Below are 18,154 nucleotides of genomic sequence, written 5' to 3'. Positions count from 1 at the left end.
TGACATCTCTCAGTCTTCTCTCTGGTAACATAGAGCTATGAAGACTAGAAACCAGGAGACCGAACTAGGCTTGATAGAGTGAAGCCGAAATCCGTTCATCTATTAGTACCAAATGCGGCGCTGGCGACAATTAAGTACCGGAAATATAACCTAACTCTTGATACAATCGTAAACCAAGGTCCAAGACTCGCATGTCTATACAACATTTTTTAGACGTGTAAGGACATTGTACGTATTGCCTCAGTTATAATGAGATAACTATTATTTTTCTAAAATGCTGCTTCTTACAAAGCACATTTTAAAGTCTTCTTTGAAGAGTCATATTTTAAAGTTATTATAAATCAACTACTTCGAGACTCACGTATTGTTTCCGGCACCTTAAAGTAGCCAGCGCTACAAGTGGGCAAATTTGGAAATAATAACGTGTAACTTTTTCGGCACAGTTTGGTGGCTCTAATCAGGCCTAGTTCGGTCTCCTGATTCTAGTCTTCATACATAGAGCCTTCAATGGTGCAGGAATAATCCAATTCGTAGAAAAAGATATATAGACACTAGGTAAATCGTTACTTTGGTCACGGATAGGTTGATTAATATCATAATTAAAAACATTGATCAAAAGCATCTTTATATGTAGATACTTAACGAATAAAAAAAGTAAAATTTAGCTTCCAATATCACTGTTTATATTTGCAAATAAAACCGAAAAATTTATCTGGAAGCTCCGTATCTATTTTACTGTGATATCTGATGATAAATGTTTTTAGTTTAAATGATATAGTATAAAAAGAGACAGAGATCCAACCAAAAATATATATGTCTCTTTCTAATCCTGGTCTTGATTTTCTTTAGGGAAAGCTCCCTCTCCAGTGCCGCGATCGAACATTGATCAGCTGTAGATGATATGTCAGACCCAACATGGCGGCACTTGACATACACACGTCATCGATAATGATAAATGCGTGATAACGAGTGCCACGGTCTTCGGCACCGTTAATACCTAAAGTTTTATGGATGTCTTTAAAACTATGGGTTGAATGGCACGGAAGGAAACTTTAAACACGTAAGTCGAAAATTGATGTCTTGGGAATTCGTCAACACGTGATACGGTTAGGTTAGGTTACATAATGTATTCGCGCGAAGACTTTTCACGCTTTCCAAATATAAAACTTACTTTTCAATTGCAAATTAGATTGCAAATGAACGAGTATAATTGTAAATTTATGTACGTTGAAATTACATTTCCTTGTATAAGAAAATATTAATAGACAAGTGCAAAGGGAAGACTCATTCAGATATGATAATGCATAATTCATTGATACAAATTCATTCATATCGATGAGAGATTTAGAAGTAAGAGGCTTGGATATCAATTATTAGTTAATCTTTGTCTTTATTTTTCAGATAAAAAGATGCCTAATTCAATATGCAATTTGTCACAAATGTCTTTGGAGAAAAAGTTTGTAGAGTATATTTAATATTAAGACAATTGAATATTTTTCCTTCTGAATATTTTTGGTGTTCTTAAAAATTATACTAATATGAATAACGTCACGTCGCAAAAGCTATCATTGTATTCAGTCCTCAAAATCAGAAGAGATGATATCAGTGAATTTATTTGTGGCTGGGGTGCTGCTGTTATTAACGTTACTGTCACTTTTCCGATTAATAAAATCATTTTCAGACAGGTTCGTAATGTAAATAACACTAATAAATATTTTTTTGCACATCATGGCAACATAGAGTATTTAAGAAAAATTAGATTTTTCAGAGATTTCTTTTTTTATCAAGAAAAATCAAAGAATTCTGAAATTGTACTGAGACTCAATTTTTAATAAAATTCTCTCTTTGATAATTTTGCTTTTATATTACGAGCATTCAGCAACATATAATCAATCAATTGGCCAAATTATGAATTTTATACATGTTTAAAATATATATATATATATTTTTTTTAGTTATATATTTAACATTATATATTTAACATTCTAACATAAAATACTGAATATACAGTGAATTCTTTTTTGTAATTTTTAGTAATAAAAAATAAAATGCTATGCAAATAAAAAAATGTTTATCTTTTGAAAGCTAGATTTTTCCATTATATTTTTAAGTTTAACATTTAAAATTTAAGTGACTCTTTATTTTTCTTATGAAAAATACTTATATAAATAAAATACATAGTGAAAATACTTATTTTCAAGAATTGCATATAAAAATTCTTTAATTTTATTGGTAATTTTGAATAAAAATATCTGAAAAATGAGGAAATTCTTTTATAAAATTTAAATAGAAATACATTTGATTATGTTACGATACAGATTTTGGAGGGAGTACCAGTGAGAGCTGCGATCGGGCAGATGTCGCAAGAGGGAATACAATTGTTATATCGTGGAATTTTACCACCTCTGTGCCAAAAGACTCTATCCCTCAGTTTAATGTTTAGCACATACGAAGGATGTAAACAGAGATTATACTTGCTCACCAAAAACGATGTGCTGGCTAAGGTACTGGCGGCGAATATAGCCGGCACAATAGAGGCTGTGCTCATACCGCTCGAGAGAGTACAAACGCTACTTCAAGATTGGCGATATCATGGCAAATTCAAGAACACATCCCATACGTTTAGGTATCTGTTGACGAATTACGGTATTTCTGAATGTTATCGCGGTATGGTTCCTATCATATATAGAAATGGCTTGTCCAATCTTATGTTCTTCACTCTGCGAGATCAATCGAAAGTGTTGATAGGCGAACAAGATTCATTATTGATGAATTTTATCAGCGGTGCGTTCATTGGTGGCTTTACTAGTACAGTGTTTTATCCGATGAATGTAATCAAAATACATATGCAGACAAAGATTGGTGGTGATTTCGAGAAATTCCAGGTTGTGATTCGCGAGCTATATGTCTCCAGAGATCGAAGTTTATCTTCTTTTTACAAAGGCGTACACCTGAATTACATGAGGTCTTTCATTAGTTGGGGTGTAATAAATGCATCATATGATTTCTTGAAGAGCATTATTTTCTAAATTATTTAATGGAGAAAATAGTGTTTTTATTTGTATGTATTTAGGAAATTTATTTCACCTCCTGCTGTATATATTTTAGATAATAGTAGGAAATTGTATCTTTTGCAGAAAAATACAAGATGTGAATATCGCACATTCTTCCTGCTATAAATATGCAGGATTGCACATAGGAAAGAAATCTATTATATATATATATATATATATATATATATATATATATATATGTATGTATGTATGTGTGTGTATAAAAACTTTATCTAGTTTAATATCTACCTAGCTTTAATAACTGTTTGGAAACATTGTCACAGATTGACTTGTTTCCTTTTTAATAAGAATAATCCAGAATGGATTTTAAAAAACATATTCTTTTTGTTTACAAAAAGATTGTATGATTTGTGTGTACAAATCACATATAGATAGATAATTTTATAAAGAGATCTTTGATAATTTAATCTTTACTTTATAAATTTTACAAACTTTATCATGTGAATTTTTAAATGCATATAATTCAAACATACATCACTCATGAATGATGGAAAATAATTACAATCCAATTAATAAGATAATAAACAAATTGCTCCAAATCATGAGCAAAATGCTATTTCATCTTATGGTTGATAAAACTATAATTATTCCCTGTTTGTGTTTATTCCACAAATTATATATAATTACTGCATATGTATATTGATATACTTTATACAAAAATTCTTTAATTACAATTATACACAAAGGCCCATATTCTGAATCCTCTTTTATCGATAAAAGTGCCTCTAAAAGTGGCATATAAGCCTTCTGATTGGCTACAGGCCGCTTTTAGGAGCACTTTTATCGATAAAAGAGGATTCAGAATATGGGCCAAATACTCTATGGAAAATCTCTGAATTTTGAAACGCTTATAATTATATCTAGAATGCAGTGGCCCGATTTGTAATGTGTGATATGATATTGTGTGTCAATAATCCAAAAAATAGAATAAAGAGAAATATTCGATATTTATTATTACAGTAACACATATGTGATATTATATAACGTAAAAATGTTGAAGAATTCTCTCGCTTAAAATAATATAGAGAAGGAGCAAAATACAAAATACTTATTATTTAAATACAACGTGATTCTTCTCCATATAATATTAATTTTATATGTTATAATGTCATATGTATGTCAATGTATATTTATTTTGTGATATACATGATAGAAATTTAGCGAGATATAGCAACAATTCAATCAACGAGATGTGACATGATATAATGTTATAATTGTATGATTAAATAATTCAATTTACACAAAGTAATCGAACAATGATATACATATAGATATCAAACGATATTTATATGACTAATTAAATATTCATGTTATGTACTCGTACCGAGATATGAAGAGTAATTCAAAATACAATATAATTTCGATATCGATTACAGTATTTTATTTCATTACAATTATGTATAGATATATTCAATGTACATCCTTAAAATTCCCGCCAAATTAAATATAGCTGTGTTCCGATATTTACTGCCAGTACTGAAAATCTATAGTTTACGTCACGTATACTATAGATTTTCAGCACTGGCAGTTTATATCAGAACGCAGCCTAAAAAGCTCAAGCTTATCGCGAAGACACAACGGCTAAAAGACACATAAGAACCTCTCCTTTTCTATAAATCTACTTTTATATTAAAAAAAAACTCGCAGTAGAATATTTTCGGACACGAATGTATGAATAAAAACAAATGCAAGAGAAGTATACATAAAATTATGTCCATAATTAAGACTCGAGTTATCGCGAGAGATGAAATTATCCTGATGTATCTTGAATTTTCGCAGCGCGAGTCGAAGGAAGGAGGTCGATAGGAGGAGGCAGATTGGCCTGGTCAACGCAGGGACGCTTGCTTTGATCCGCGCCTGAAGGAGCCAGAACGAGACGCCGCTTATGCGCGGCGCCCCGCATAAATCGATGCGCCGAGGCTCTCGGTCCGCGCGACATATGTGTCCGCGCGCGCGCGCGCGCGCACATGTCGCCGACACTGACAGACACAGACGCGTGTGGCCAGTTCCGCGCTCGCCGCCAGGCTCACGCTCGTCATCCGGAGGCATCTTCCGGTCGCATCGACGTCGTCGCCGACACCGGTCCGACACCGGTCCGACACCAATTTTCCACTCGATCGCATAGGTAGGGCTGTATAATCGCTGACCCGGGATCGACCGAGGACTCTCGTCGAGCCTCGACGTGACTCTTCCCCTCGATCGTTCCCTATCAGGGATTCGAATCGGAGTTGTCGATTTCGGTCGAGGGGTAGATTTTTCGAGGGAAGACGAACCTTCTTCAGGAAACGTCCTCGCGATAATCGAATTCGTCGTAAATTAGTTCAATTTCCGAGAGACAGTCCAACGATTCGAGGTCATAAATTCTAATTTCGGGGAGTCAAGGGTTTTTTTTTTTTGATACCAGAGTCGTAAGGATCATTTTCGCGCTTCTTGGAAATTGAAAACGCACCGGTATATCAATCCTCGCGCGCGCGGTAGCTTCTCTCTTTCTCCCCCCCCCTCTCTTCCCCTCCCTCTCTGATATACATTCTCTCGCGCAGGGAGAGCCGCTACGATGAAGGGCCGTCGCGGTCGTCGCGCTGCCGTCGCGAGGAACAGCCCGTTACCGGGACAGTGGGAGTCGCGATAGTGCGGTAGCCGCCGATGTTGCCAGCGGTGGCCACGACGAGTCCCGTCGCCGAGGCTGACAGCAGCAGCGGTACGAGCCTCGGACGAAACGCCAGGGTGCCGTCACTTCACTAATCACGCCCGAGAATAATGAGAATCAACGCGACGAAGATGAGCACTCCGATCGAGGAGAAGATTGACCAGAAGCTCAAGGTACGTCTCCCGAGGAAGAGGGGCCAAGGCGATCTCGCACGCTGCCCGTCGATCTTCGATGATCAATAATAAAGCGCATCCGCGGCTCCTACTTGCATACTTAGCCGCATAATCCTGGCCGCGACGCCTGGTCTCCGGGACGCTCGCTTCGAGCAGATGTGCGCTGGATATTCCTGGATATCCGGATACAATTCGACGTATTAAACCAAGTCACTTTCCATTAGAGACCAAATCGGGACTTAAAGGGGATTAAAGTCCGTCTTAAAATTATCTCCAAGACTATTCCCGGAAATTAATTCGAGCTATTTAATTAATTTGTCTCGGTTAATGATGAGGTCGATTGTAATTTCGTTAGGAAACGTATCGTTAACATAATACTTATATAACGATTGGATATTTAGATCATTGAATCTAATTATTTAATTTATTCGAGAGCTTTATTCCCTTGAAATATATGTAAAAAAATGCAACTCTCTCGACATAATTATTTCTCTCTGATACGCGCAAATAATACGATCTTATTTTCTGTATCCGAAGTCAGTCCGAGTCTCATTTCGAGTCGGTTCATATAGTCTATATGAATGTTTCGTTAAACGTTAATCACAGATTGCAGTCACGGCAGCATTTACCGCTAGATACGGTATGTGAGCGCGGCCTCGTGTTTTTGCATACGATAAGAGCGAATGAAAGGTCAAAAGAGTCGTGTATGCGACTGCGGTGCATTTTAGTCGGGTCGCGTTGCACACGTAATTCTACTCGTTACCGTCCGCTTCGAGCAGATACATGCTTACATACTGATGAAGCAATATCATCTGGATACCCCATAATTAGAAGACGCATTCACAGAGTGTATCTTCCCCAAGGTTTATCATTCGTGCAAAAAAAGCATTTAGAGCGAAAACTGTGTGACTCTCTTAATCTTCTCTAAAGTAGAAATATTAAACCTCTTTTAATATATTTAATTATCTTATAATTTTTATTTAATTATCAAATCTATAATTTAATTTAATGTAATTAATTATTTTATTTTTTAATTATTTTTTAATTATCTTATTAATTACTTTATTTAATTATCAAACATATAAATGATTCACTTCGTACGTGCTTCGTATAAGAAAAAATGTTTCTCAAGGTGTACGTCTAAGTAAATTTTTTTACGTTTTTAGAAGTCGAAGATGCGGTCACATCTGAGAGTTATGTTTTGGACTTGGAATTTTCTGGACCAACGCTCGTACATCTTCAGCTCATCTTCTCGCGTCAATTATTCTCTTTACGCGCTCAATCGTCACATTTTATCATCCCGATGAAATTCACGGTGCGACAGGTGCATAAAATGTTTCTCGATCGAAACGTCATTAATCTCCCGTAAACGAGCCCCCGACGATTCGCCCCGATTACTGCAAAATGGTGAGAAAAGTTTCGCCGGGCGCGCGAAAAGTTTGGTCGTTTTTATTAACGAAAATCTTCCCTAAACTCGACTCGTTGTTTCACCGAGATTTCCCGTTTTCTTCCAAGTCGTAATAGTTACATACTAGCTACAACATAGCGATAGACTATAGGATATCGATCGATATTGGTAGAATCGATCCGTTTCCATAAACGTTAGTTAAATATGACTAAAGTTTAAACGTGATTCCATGTCCTACTTTCTAAATGCAGAAAGAAGAGTCGGGGGATGACAGTTAAATCTTATCTAATTTTAACGAATGCTTGCAGCAACAATTCTGCGATGAAATTGGCTATTTGGTGGTTTTTAGTATCGCAGGGAGGATTCTAGACTTTATAGCCTAAGGAACCCCCAACACAGCGCTTAATTGATGCTTTCCGAGAAACGAGCCTTATCGTTTGCTTTGATAGATGCTCCTGCGTATGTACCCCAAATTGGCAGTTTGATGTTTGCCATTAAACACAACTCTGTGGAAGAGAAGATCGATATTCGTGCCGCGAATACCAATTAATTTAATTACTTTGTCTATGTTAATAATGTTTTATGTTAATGATACCTTGATAATGTGTAATATCACATTTTGCTGGATTACGTAAAAATTGTTACATTCAATAATCTGGCGCATCAATAACATATCACTCGTTTTAGAGTTCACTTTTATTTCTTCAGAGAAATCGCGACTTTTTTTTATATCGCGTAGGTGTTTTTACGAGAACAACGATAGTTTGTTACCTGTTTTGCGATAAAATTCTCGTTCTGCAACCGCGTAACGAGTTTCACGTTGGTTTTTTTTCGAATCAGAAAGGAGAGAAAAAAGCTTATACGAACGACATCGATCATTATCGCGTTGCCCTCTTCTCGGATATTGAGGATTATTACGAATAAGGTCGCGGCAATGAGAAAACCGCGAAACTCTGTTAAATATTTCACACGTTGAATTTATAGAGAAAGGTATGTAATAATAAATGCGCGAAACGGCATGATCTATTTGGAAATTATGGAGTCGGTCTTTTCTCCTTTTATTGTGTTTTATTGTTAATATATATAATATATATAATACTTTAAAAATATATGAGTAACACACATAATTATAATTTATATCGGGAATCATCGTTTTATTGTTAATATATAATACTTTATAAAAATATATGAAACGCATAATCGTAATGTTGTATCAGGAAACATCATGAAAATAGAATTTATTAGGTGAATTTCACGCAAACTGATATCGTTATCGGGAATTCGTTCTGCACGTTTCAATGGATCATATTTCGAGGATAGTTTAGCGTTCCTGGTAATAATTAATGTCGAATTAATTGGAACGGACGAATTGTTAACGGGGACAAATAACGAACGCTCTGTGTTCGTTTACTAAAAATATAACATATATATATGTGTAAGGAGGGCATTCAGACGGGGAAAATGTGTTAAAATATAAAATGTCGTCCCGTTTTATCTGATTTTAATGACCCCGAAGAATTTCATTTATCAGTCGCGTTTTCGATTGTCACATTTAATACATATATATAAAGAATGGATCAATTTAGAAACTCTTCGGGACTTTCGCGACCAATTGAGTGTGATTTTCTTTGACGAGATCGATTCGTTCGCTACGTAAAAAAAGCGATATGGATTTTTTTTTATAAATTCATATTGATAAACCATTCTGACATTTCAATCTTTGTATTTTATTCTTCGTTTAATTCGCTTTTTTTACATTCAATATAAAATGCACTTTATATAAAGTGCATTTTATATAGAAGTTTAATGTGTAGAATATCAATAACTCTTATCGCAAACGATTGATTCCTATCGACATCTTGAGAAAAATTGATTCAAAATTCAAGAACAGTCAAGAACCTCATAAATGAAAGATAGCTCGCGCTGAGTTACATCCCACTCTATATACGTTATGATGTCTATAAATGTTAACTGATTCTCTAAATCATTTAACTGTTTTTCTCTTCCTCATCATCGAGGAAAAAAAAAAGAGAGTATCAACATCGAATCGTGATTGATTGAATAATTCAGGGAGTGTTTGTTCATAAAAAAACGAGAGGAGAGGGAGTTTGATTAATAAAACGAAGCTGTCATTACATTGGAAAAAAATAATGGACATTTGTAGATCGTACGAACTACGATGCGGTTAATTTCCCGCGAACCGCACGCGGCAAATTAACAAATATGAATTAATTTAAGCCGATTGCGGTCTCACGCGGGTCAAATGTAACGGCCGGATCACACGGTTCGTTCCACCGGCCAACGAACGGGAAATAACGTAATAACGATAATTCCGTTCGGAATAATTGAAAACGATCGCTGTAACCCAATAAAACAGTGACATCCAATTAAGAATTTATCGGAACCTTTCTCAAGTTCTCATGCATAAATGCATGTTTGGCCGCGTGCAGTGACTTTGTTAATCAATCAATATGCATAGAAATCCATTAATATCGGTATCGCACATCACGACATGCCTCTTCTTTTTTAATCTTGGAACTACGTCCGCTTGTACCCTGCATCCCTTTCTCTCTCCCGAGAGCATCTCTAAAATAGCTTCTATTTTCTCTCTTTAATTCAGCGAGTCTTTATCTTGCTTTTCCTATTTCGTGTTGTCCTACTCAGTGTTGTTGAATGCAAATTACTTCGTTCTGAATAAAAGCAGAGAAAATAATAGAGCGCTGTATATTATTATTTTTAAATCTGAAGCCGCAACTCATAAAAATGGAGTATTTTCAACAAACTGTGAAGAGATAAATTCGATTTGATACTTAGTTTAAGAACAATCAATTTATATGATTTTTCAGGTCACTAAATCTGCTCCGTATCTTCTCGAAATTCCATTTAGATAGCGCGTATTTTCTCATATTTTTCGAGCGAATAAAATGACAGTCCTCGACGACAGGGAATGGTTTTTGACCATTTGAATTTATTATCGATAGGTACGAACGGGAATGGTGACGGTTAGCGATGGAAAGAGTAAACCTATCCCAATGCGTTTGCACCTGTCGATGGAGGTATTGAAGCTTCAACGAGAGGATTTGGAGGTAAAGTGCCTTTCGATAGTGTGTGTTAACTATTTACCGAGAATGAATAACCATCGCGTCGATATAAATGTGATATTTTATCGATCACGGACCACTGTATTATATGTGCCAAAGACGAGACTAAATTTTAGCAGGCAGCGAATCACAATAAACCACCTCTGGACGCCAAGGAGCGCATGGTGCAAATTACCAGGCAGAAGGTCGGTGGTCTGGGACTGAGCATAAAGGGTGGAGCGGAACATAAACTTCCAGTGCTGATATCGAGGATTTATAAAGGTCAGGCCGCCGATCAGTGCGGTCAACTCTTTGTAGGAGACGCAATTATTAAAGGTATCGATAAAATTGTACGCACGTGTTTGCTTATGTAATATTACATAATGTATGTTCCGTTATCAGTACGATGAGACACGTTTCATAAATTATACATGTTACATTTATCTGATACATGCGCATAAAATATTTATCCTTCTCTAATTTAGATTGACGTTAAATGTTTAAGATAAGTCGAAAATTCGATATTGGCATTATATTGTTATCCACGTTTATCTCTTCTTGCTTCCCGCGCTAATTTAATTCTATTTAGATTATTCCAGTCTATGTGAAAGCTATGATATCTTCTATTAATATTTGCTCCGTATTATTTGCCCCGACGCTGTGATACGACATTGACAGTTTGACGATAGTTGAATAGCACCCTGTACAGTTAATGAGTATCGATTTCAATTTTCCTACTTGTGTCAATGTGCTCGCTCCTATTGAAAGAAAAGTTGACATCGATGCTATTTTGTATTATATTCGAGACAATCAGGATCTCTCTCTCTCCCCCCTCCCCTCTCCCTCCCTCCCTCCCTCTCTCTCTCTATTTATTACGTGCTACTCTTTGTTTATGACAATATCGAGAATTTATTAAATTACTAATCCATGCTTATTTAATTAATAATCCATGCTCTATGATTCTACAGTGAACGGAGAGTATATTACGGCGTGTAATCACGACGATGCTGTCAATATTTTGAGGAATGCTGGTGATATAGTAGTTTTAACGGTCAAACATTATCGAGCGGCCAAGCCATTTTTACAAAAGAATGGTATTATAATATTATAAATTATTACAAAAATAATTGACTGATAAATTGTGATGTATTTATCTGTTGATATCTTAATGCTTATTAACAGAGAAGGAAGAAAAGCTGGATAATGTTGCCAATGGTACGGCGGAAGACGGATGGATATCGCCCAACAGGCAAGGAGGCAGTCCCAGATGCAGTCACAGTCGACAAAGTTCGAACGCATCTTCGAGTTCGATGCAATATAAAAGATGGGTGGATGTCATTACGGGTAATTATATTTTCATTCTAAAATAAATAGATAAATTTAAGATTCGAGTCGCATTTATTCCTTTATATTTGACGCTAATTGTAATACTTTTTGAGCTTTATGTATAGCTTTATTTATATTATAAAAGCGATTGTTATGTATTGCTAAAAATGTTATTTTAAAACACTTTATATATGTACGATATGTATTTTCATTTCTCGGGCTAAAAATATCGAGCAGTAATTTAAATATATAGTACGCATATTTACAGTACGTAAATGATTAATGGTGGCATTATGGTGGTTTCAGTTCCATTAATGATGGCGTATGTCACAAGATATATATTTGGAACCGACAAATTAAGAAGAAACGCATTCGAAGTGAGAGGTCTTAACGGGGCGCGTACAGGAGTGATACACTGCGATGATAGCGCTATTCTGAGCCAATGGTTAAAATATATAACTGATAACATTACAGGATTAACGCACTTGCAGGTGATATAAATAATGCAATTGAACGTATCATATTTTCCATATAATATTCCAAATAATTAATCATTAATACTTAACTATCTGTATCATTTCGAGTGGATTGAGCTTAAATTTCATTTTAGATGAAACTGTACAATCGTAATTTTGGAGTCGGCGAACGCATAGAATACATGGGCTGGGTGAATGAGGCAGTTAGCAATAGTAATCAACCGTGGCAGAGTTACAGACCGCGGTTTCTGGCTCTAAAGGGACCGGATTTATTGCTGTTTGAAACACCCCCTGTATGTATTAACTTGCATATTTTTTATTTCGTTTATTTTGGATTAATTAAAAAAATCATTAGTCGCAAAAAGCGAGGTCAACAATATTATTTTTAAATTTAAATCTATGTTAATCTATAATTAAAACAATACAAAATCATGAGAAATAGTGTGCATACATATCGTAAAATTATGTGTGTTAAATCGAAGAAATATTCTCATATTATTGTCGTTTTTCAGTGCAATATCGGCGATTGGTCACGCTGCGCGTTAACTTTCAAGGTGTATCAGACAATGTTTCGCGTGATGCGCGAATCGGAGAATGTGGACGAGCGACAGCATTGCTTCTTGGCGCAAAGTCCAGGAAAACCGCCACGTTACTTGAGCGTCGAGACTAGACAAGAACTCCTGCGGGTCGAGGCAGCGTGGCACACCGCTATATGTTCAGCTGTTACGTATTTAAAGGTGCGTCGTGATCCGCGTCTAAAACAATTTCAACATCGTCATCCTTTTCTAATGTATTTTCTCTCTTTTTCGTTTCAGAGCAAAACCTTCCCGGTGACTTTTAATAGCAGAAGCGCAGGTTTAACGTTGGAATGGACTCAAGGATTCACGTTGTCGTACGAAGGGATCGGCGAAATTGCGTGGCGTTACAAATTCTCTCAATTGAGAGGGTCCAGCGACGACGGTAAAAGCAGGCTCAAATTACACTTCCAAGAACCAGATAGTATTGCTATCGAAACGAAGGTAAAACTGAATTTTGTGGCAAATTAAAAGGTTCAATATAGAGAAATGTATATTTACGTCTTGCATACATTTCAACAGGAATTGGAGTGTTCCCAGTTGCAAAACTTGTTATTCTGTATGCATGCGTTTCTTACCGCAAAGGTAGCCGCGGTAGATCCTACATTTTTAACGTCGACCACTCCGTAAAGAGCTGTAATATAGATGTAATATGATATAAACATTATTGCCGACGAATCACCAAGTGGATCACTTTTGTGTTCTGTTGTCGTTATATGGATTAGATAGAGAGCTTGAAGTGCGCTAAAAATTCGCTGAAAGGAGAAGCAGCAGAAGAGGAGTGACAGAAACTAGTCAATATATCCAAAAAATATTTTTATCGTTTACATAAATATACAGATCACAAAGCGGTACTATTCTATTCATCCTACCAAGCCAATTTCACTAGTATACATATGAACCTAACGGCTATTATAGTATTATACGCATCTAAGTATAAGAATTCCTTAGTTTCTAGGAGCGGCAGTGCGCATTTATGTATAATTGTTCTATGACGCGATTATGTTATATATTATCTGCTTTTGTTGTGTATATTTATTCTTTTTTGAATTTTTGACATAATATGTTTTGTGTGTATACATGACTATATATTTAATATATGTTATATGCTTATATATTTTAATTATATTTTAGTAAATTTTTCTCTCTTCTGTTTTGGATATTTGATTATAGTTTCGTTAATATGGAATATTTAAAAAATTATCGTTTAATATTATAAAATAATAATATTGAATTAGAATTTATAGAAATCAATACAGGTACGGTCGGGGTGGGGGTCCGATCTTTAAGTTACAATAATGGCGCGAATAATGTTTTTAGTTATAAAACATTTTATTTGTATATAAATATATATTGCATTGCGTACCATACATATATCAGGTGCCTTAAAAAAACCATGAACAAGAAGTAGCTAAATTAAAGGAGGCATCAAATTTCTGTTTCTCATCAATAAAGAAAATCATTACATACATTCATATATTTAAAATATTGATAAAAAATTTGAACAACTTGCATTTTAGTAGAGAAATTCTAATTTGCAACCTTAAAGGGATACTTTAAAGAGTGTAATTACATTGAAAATAAAACAATATTGATTCGTCCATACGATAAAACGTCAAAATAACAATTACACTCCTATAGCAATAAATTATAATCTACAATTAGAGATGGCTCACATTCATAATGGATGGAATAGTTTTTTTTTTATGCAATATTATCGATGGGGGCAAAATTCTGTAAATTAAACGTGAATATTATTAATATCGAGCTATAGTCATTGAAACACTTGTAATTGTTGACTTCCCTATACTAGGCTATAATAGCTATGTTCTATGGATGGTTTAACTTGCGCGAGATTCGCGGAAACTCATCTGTATTAATAATTCTAATGTGCGGAAATGTCATATATACTGAAAGCTTATTTGATACATAATGAATATACGAATGTCATGTTTCGATAGCTCGATAAAAAAATATCTTTAAATATATAAATTATCTCTTTCCAATCACTATCTAGCGATATAGAGTTAATATTGTATATTATGTGAGTATCTTATCAGTTTGCAATTATATTTAAAGCAATAAATCTATAATGAACGAACAACTAGAAGAAATGATAAGCAACTAAGATATAAACATATAAGATACAATATACAATATGAAAAAACTGCATACATTAATAATTATATGACTGGAAAAGAAATAGTGTCATTATCAATAGGATCCGCGGGAATGTTGCACGTTTTCCAATGTACGCCTAATCGTTCTTAATTTTCTTATACGTAGGACAAATAATCATGTACGTTATGTTATATAGAGATGTAAAATTAATTTTAATGTTGAGGATATCGTCATGGGTTTTGTTTTCTATCGTATTTTGAGAGTCTCCGGTTACTCGTAGAAAGTGCCTACAAAGTAACATAGAGAAAAATGTTCACTTTTCTGTTGCATCATAATGTATCAATTGTACTTTTTTAGTCTATAAAATATCGGAAGAATTTACGCGATATCTATGATCAAAACATTTAATATCATTCTTTATTTTTTCTTGGTTGAGAATCTGAAAGAATTCGGAAAAAGAAAACGCTGTTTTTTTGTAAATTCACTGCACGGATGTTTATCATGTAAGAAAAAAAGTATTCTCCTGCCCATTTTTCCGAATATTATTCATATAATAGATATATCGTAGTACTGTAAGAATAAAATGATATTCTTGAATTTAAGCACAGCTATATGACGACGATTTATAATAGAACGTTATTTTAAGTGGAAAAAAAATTTGTCTATTTGTTATAAATCTTTATTTTTCGATATAAGTATTTTTACATATCTCATTTATATAAGTTAACTTAAAAATTTCGATTAAGATTTAAATAATAATTAGGGCTAATATAAAAGTGATTAGGCATAATGGTACCAGTTTCGACTTTTATCTAGATTTTTCTCAATTATAATAAACATTTTTTGTTTGCGATTTATTGATACGAGATTACTGAACACAGACTACTGAAGTGGAGATTATACTACTCATTATATGAAAAAGTTTCATTCAATCAGTACCGATTTTTAGTTTAAGAGGACAGGAATAAGAATTTTACAAATTAAAAATTGATCGGAGTAAAAGTTGAAACTAGTACCACAATCTACATTTAGATAATATTGCAAAAAGTATTCCTATATGTATTTTATTGTATAGCAAATATCTATGACTAACGGCTCTAATGTCATCATTTAAATTTTGTTTGAATTAACAAGAATTTCTTAGAATTTTTCTTAGAACTTTTATTTTTTATTCTATTAAGATAATGTTTGATTAATTAGAATTTAATTTACATATAATCTCAATGTTTAATTTGATAAAATTTGAGATATTGGATATTAATTTTTTTCTTTAACGATGCATTATGTTCATCATGTATTTTCTGCGCTTAAAATCGGGAGAATTATCGAGAACTGCACAATTATAGTACATAAGTTAGATAAGAAAGAATGGAATGAAGCTGGAAAGAAAATTTTAAGCAATTAGGCCTAAATTATTTATAGTTACTTATTGAAAAACTACAGGTTGTTCTACATAGCGGATTGTTGAAAAATCTCTAACATATTGTATACTCTGTTATACTCTTTATGAGTTTACTAAATTTCTTATATATTTGTTAGACTAGAAATTATATTTAAAATTAAATCAAGAATTTTTCAATTTGAATCAGAGTGTTTAAGTATAATCCTAGTGAATTAATTTATGAATTTATTTTATATCCATGCGAGATGGACAGTATAATTTTTCATCGAATTTACTCATATGTGTATATGATTTTTTTCCAAAATTCAGCTCATTCCATAAGTTATACAATAGTATAACTTATATGTATATATAAAGCGTACTTAGATTCCCTAAATATTCAACTGATTAGCGAGCATTCGAGCTAGAATCCAGATCTTATTATTTTGTTCGTTAGATTTATCCTCCCTTTTCCTTTACCTTTCTTCTCATATATATTTTACCAAATAAGGAACGAAATGGAACAGTGAACTCGCCGGCTTTACACTAATCTTACATTTCGAAATATAGTTTATCTATCATAATGTTTATCCCCCCATTGACAATATGTTTCAAAATATATCATTGTTAGAAGTTACAGATTAGATGCATTCTTAATTGCCTATCGATTTTCTATCTTTTTCTCTCTCTTTTTATTGCATTTCGTAAATTATTAACGTAGTAAGATGTATATTTGTATAATTTAAGAAATGAAAACATGACTCTCTTTCTCCTTTTATTAAATTCATATTTATATTTATATTATCAATTATTATTTTTATTATAATTATCTTTTACTCATTGTTTTTATCTAGAGATTGTAGAAAAAGCCTAAGAGATTGTGTGTAGATGTAGAAAAAATCGATATGCGTTGAGAATTCTTTCTAATTCATTTTTTATTAATTAAAATAAAATAAAATTTACATGATTTTTTTATTTGAATTGCAGTAGAATTTCTCTAATTTGAAACTATTGAATTTTTTTAACTGTGGAAAGTTTGCAGTTTCTTTGAAATTTAAGAGAGATTCAATTATGTTCTCAAAAAATCGTCAAAGTTATCAAGAGAATGACAAAAAGTAAATCGATTTAATATCAATTTAAATTTTATACTCTCTAAAAAAGTATAATTAGAAAAGATAAATCTCAAACTATAATAGATTGGAAATTTTACTTTTGGAAATTTATGGCGTGACACAATTTCTGATTTTGTGCTATGTCACCGACGAGATACTATTAAAGATCGATGGTCTTATGGGATTTAACGTGACCAGAAAAAAACGTGCAAAGTGCTGCTGTAGGTAACAAAATCTTTTCATTGTCGATAATAAAATAATGATTTGATATATAATTTGTCATTTTTGAGACAGGTACATAAAAGATTGATACATTTTCGATAATAAAACAATAGCTGAATGACCTAAAATACTCGTATGATTGAAATAACTCTTGTAATTGTCTTCAATATAATCAAAACGCCGGTAATATCATCAATCTTCTATTATCTCCGGGCCCACCGGGCCCACTTGGTGGTCACGAAAGTTTACCCAGGGCTCCCTTGCACAATGCTAGGCAACAGGCAATAGAAATAAGAAATAGAAACTATTCACCAATAAATACACGGAACAGAAAATATTCGCCAATAGGAGCAGAGAATAGATACTATTTCTGTTCTTAAATATAAGAATGGACTATGGTCCATATTTTGAATCCTCTTTTAACGATAAAAGTGCCTCTAAAAGTGGCTTATAAGCCTTTTGATTGGCTATGAGCCACTTCTAGAGGCACTTTTATCGATAAAAGAGGATTCAGAATATGGGCCTATGAATACCGGCCTTAATCTCAAGTATCTCGTTC

At 33.7% G+C, this 18,154-nt stretch overlaps 2 protein-coding genes across 5 annotated transcripts; both read left to right on the top strand.

Moving 5' to 3' along the window:
- The first annotated feature begins 420 nt into the window (after positions 1-420).
- On the top strand, positions 421-4,444 carry LOC145972757 (mitochondrial nicotinamide adenine dinucleotide transporter SLC25A51). 2 transcript variants are annotated; one of them, XM_083101663.1, is made up of 4 exons: positions 421-555; positions 850-1,060; positions 1,402-1,456; positions 2,319-4,444. In XM_083101663.1, exons 3-4 carry the CDS (start codon positions 1,424-1,426, stop codon positions 3,027-3,029), a joined length of 744 nt encoding a protein of 247 aa, XP_082957789.1. In that variant the 5' UTR covers positions 421-555; positions 850-1,060; positions 1,402-1,423; the 3' UTR covers positions 3,030-4,444. The 2 variants fall into 2 exon arrangements, with proteins under 2 accessions (XP_082957789.1, XP_082957788.1); XM_083101662.1 differs by having other exon boundaries at positions 423-555; positions 1,402-1,685.
- Syn2 (Syntrophin-like 2) lies at positions 2,493-16,898 on the top strand. Of its 3 annotated transcripts, none has more exons than XM_083101661.1 (12): positions 2,493-2,626; positions 4,854-5,199; positions 5,615-5,894; positions 10,284-10,388; positions 10,523-10,718; positions 11,351-11,476; positions 11,565-11,726; positions 12,015-12,199; positions 12,319-12,477; positions 12,697-12,921; positions 13,000-13,203; positions 13,282-16,898. In XM_083101661.1, the coding sequence occupies exons 3-12, from the start codon at positions 5,832-5,834 to the stop codon at positions 13,387-13,389; spliced, it is 1,533 nt and encodes a 510-aa protein (XP_082957787.1). In that variant the 5' UTR covers positions 2,493-2,626; positions 4,854-5,199; positions 5,615-5,831; the 3' UTR covers positions 13,390-16,898. The 3 variants fall into 3 exon arrangements, with proteins under 3 accessions (XP_082957787.1, XP_082957785.1, XP_082957786.1); XM_083101659.1 differs by having other exon boundaries at positions 10,520-10,718; XM_083101660.1 differs by lacking the exon at positions 2,493-2,626 and adding an exon at positions 4,623-4,770 and having other exon boundaries at positions 10,520-10,718.
- The last annotated feature ends 1,256 nt before the right edge of the window (positions 16,899-18,154 follow it).

The sequence above is a fragment of the Camponotus vicinus genome, unplaced genomic scaffold (assembly GCF_025532165.1).
Source record: "Camponotus vicinus isolate PSW18456_S1 unplaced genomic scaffold, iyCamVici1.0 SCAF_6, whole genome shotgun sequence".
Classification (NCBI taxonomy): Eukaryota; Metazoa; Arthropoda; class Insecta; order Hymenoptera; family Formicidae; genus Camponotus; species Camponotus vicinus.
This window is presented reverse-complemented; position numbering and strand designations above follow the sequence as displayed.

Bases quoted from the DNA above. Each gene is read 5' to 3' on its own strand.
- LOC145972757 (XM_083101662.1), top strand. From the start codon at position 1,539: ATGAATAACGTCACGTCGCAAAAGCTATCATTGTATTCAGTCCTCAAA. The intron at 1,686-2,318 runs GTTCGTAATGTA...GTTACGATACAG, and splicing joins ATAAAATCATTTTCAGACAG to ATTTTGGAGGGAGTACCAGT.
- Syn2 (XM_083101659.1), top strand. From the start codon at position 5,832: ATGAGAATCAACGCGACGAAGATGAGCACTCCGATCGAGGAGAAGATT. The intron at 5,895-10,283 runs GTACGTCTCCCG...TATTATCGATAG, and splicing joins AGATTGACCAGAAGCTCAAG to GTACGAACGGGAATGGTGAC. The intron at 12,200-12,318 runs GTGATATAAATA...ATTTCATTTTAG, and splicing joins CAGGATTAACGCACTTGCAG to ATGAAACTGTACAATCGTAA.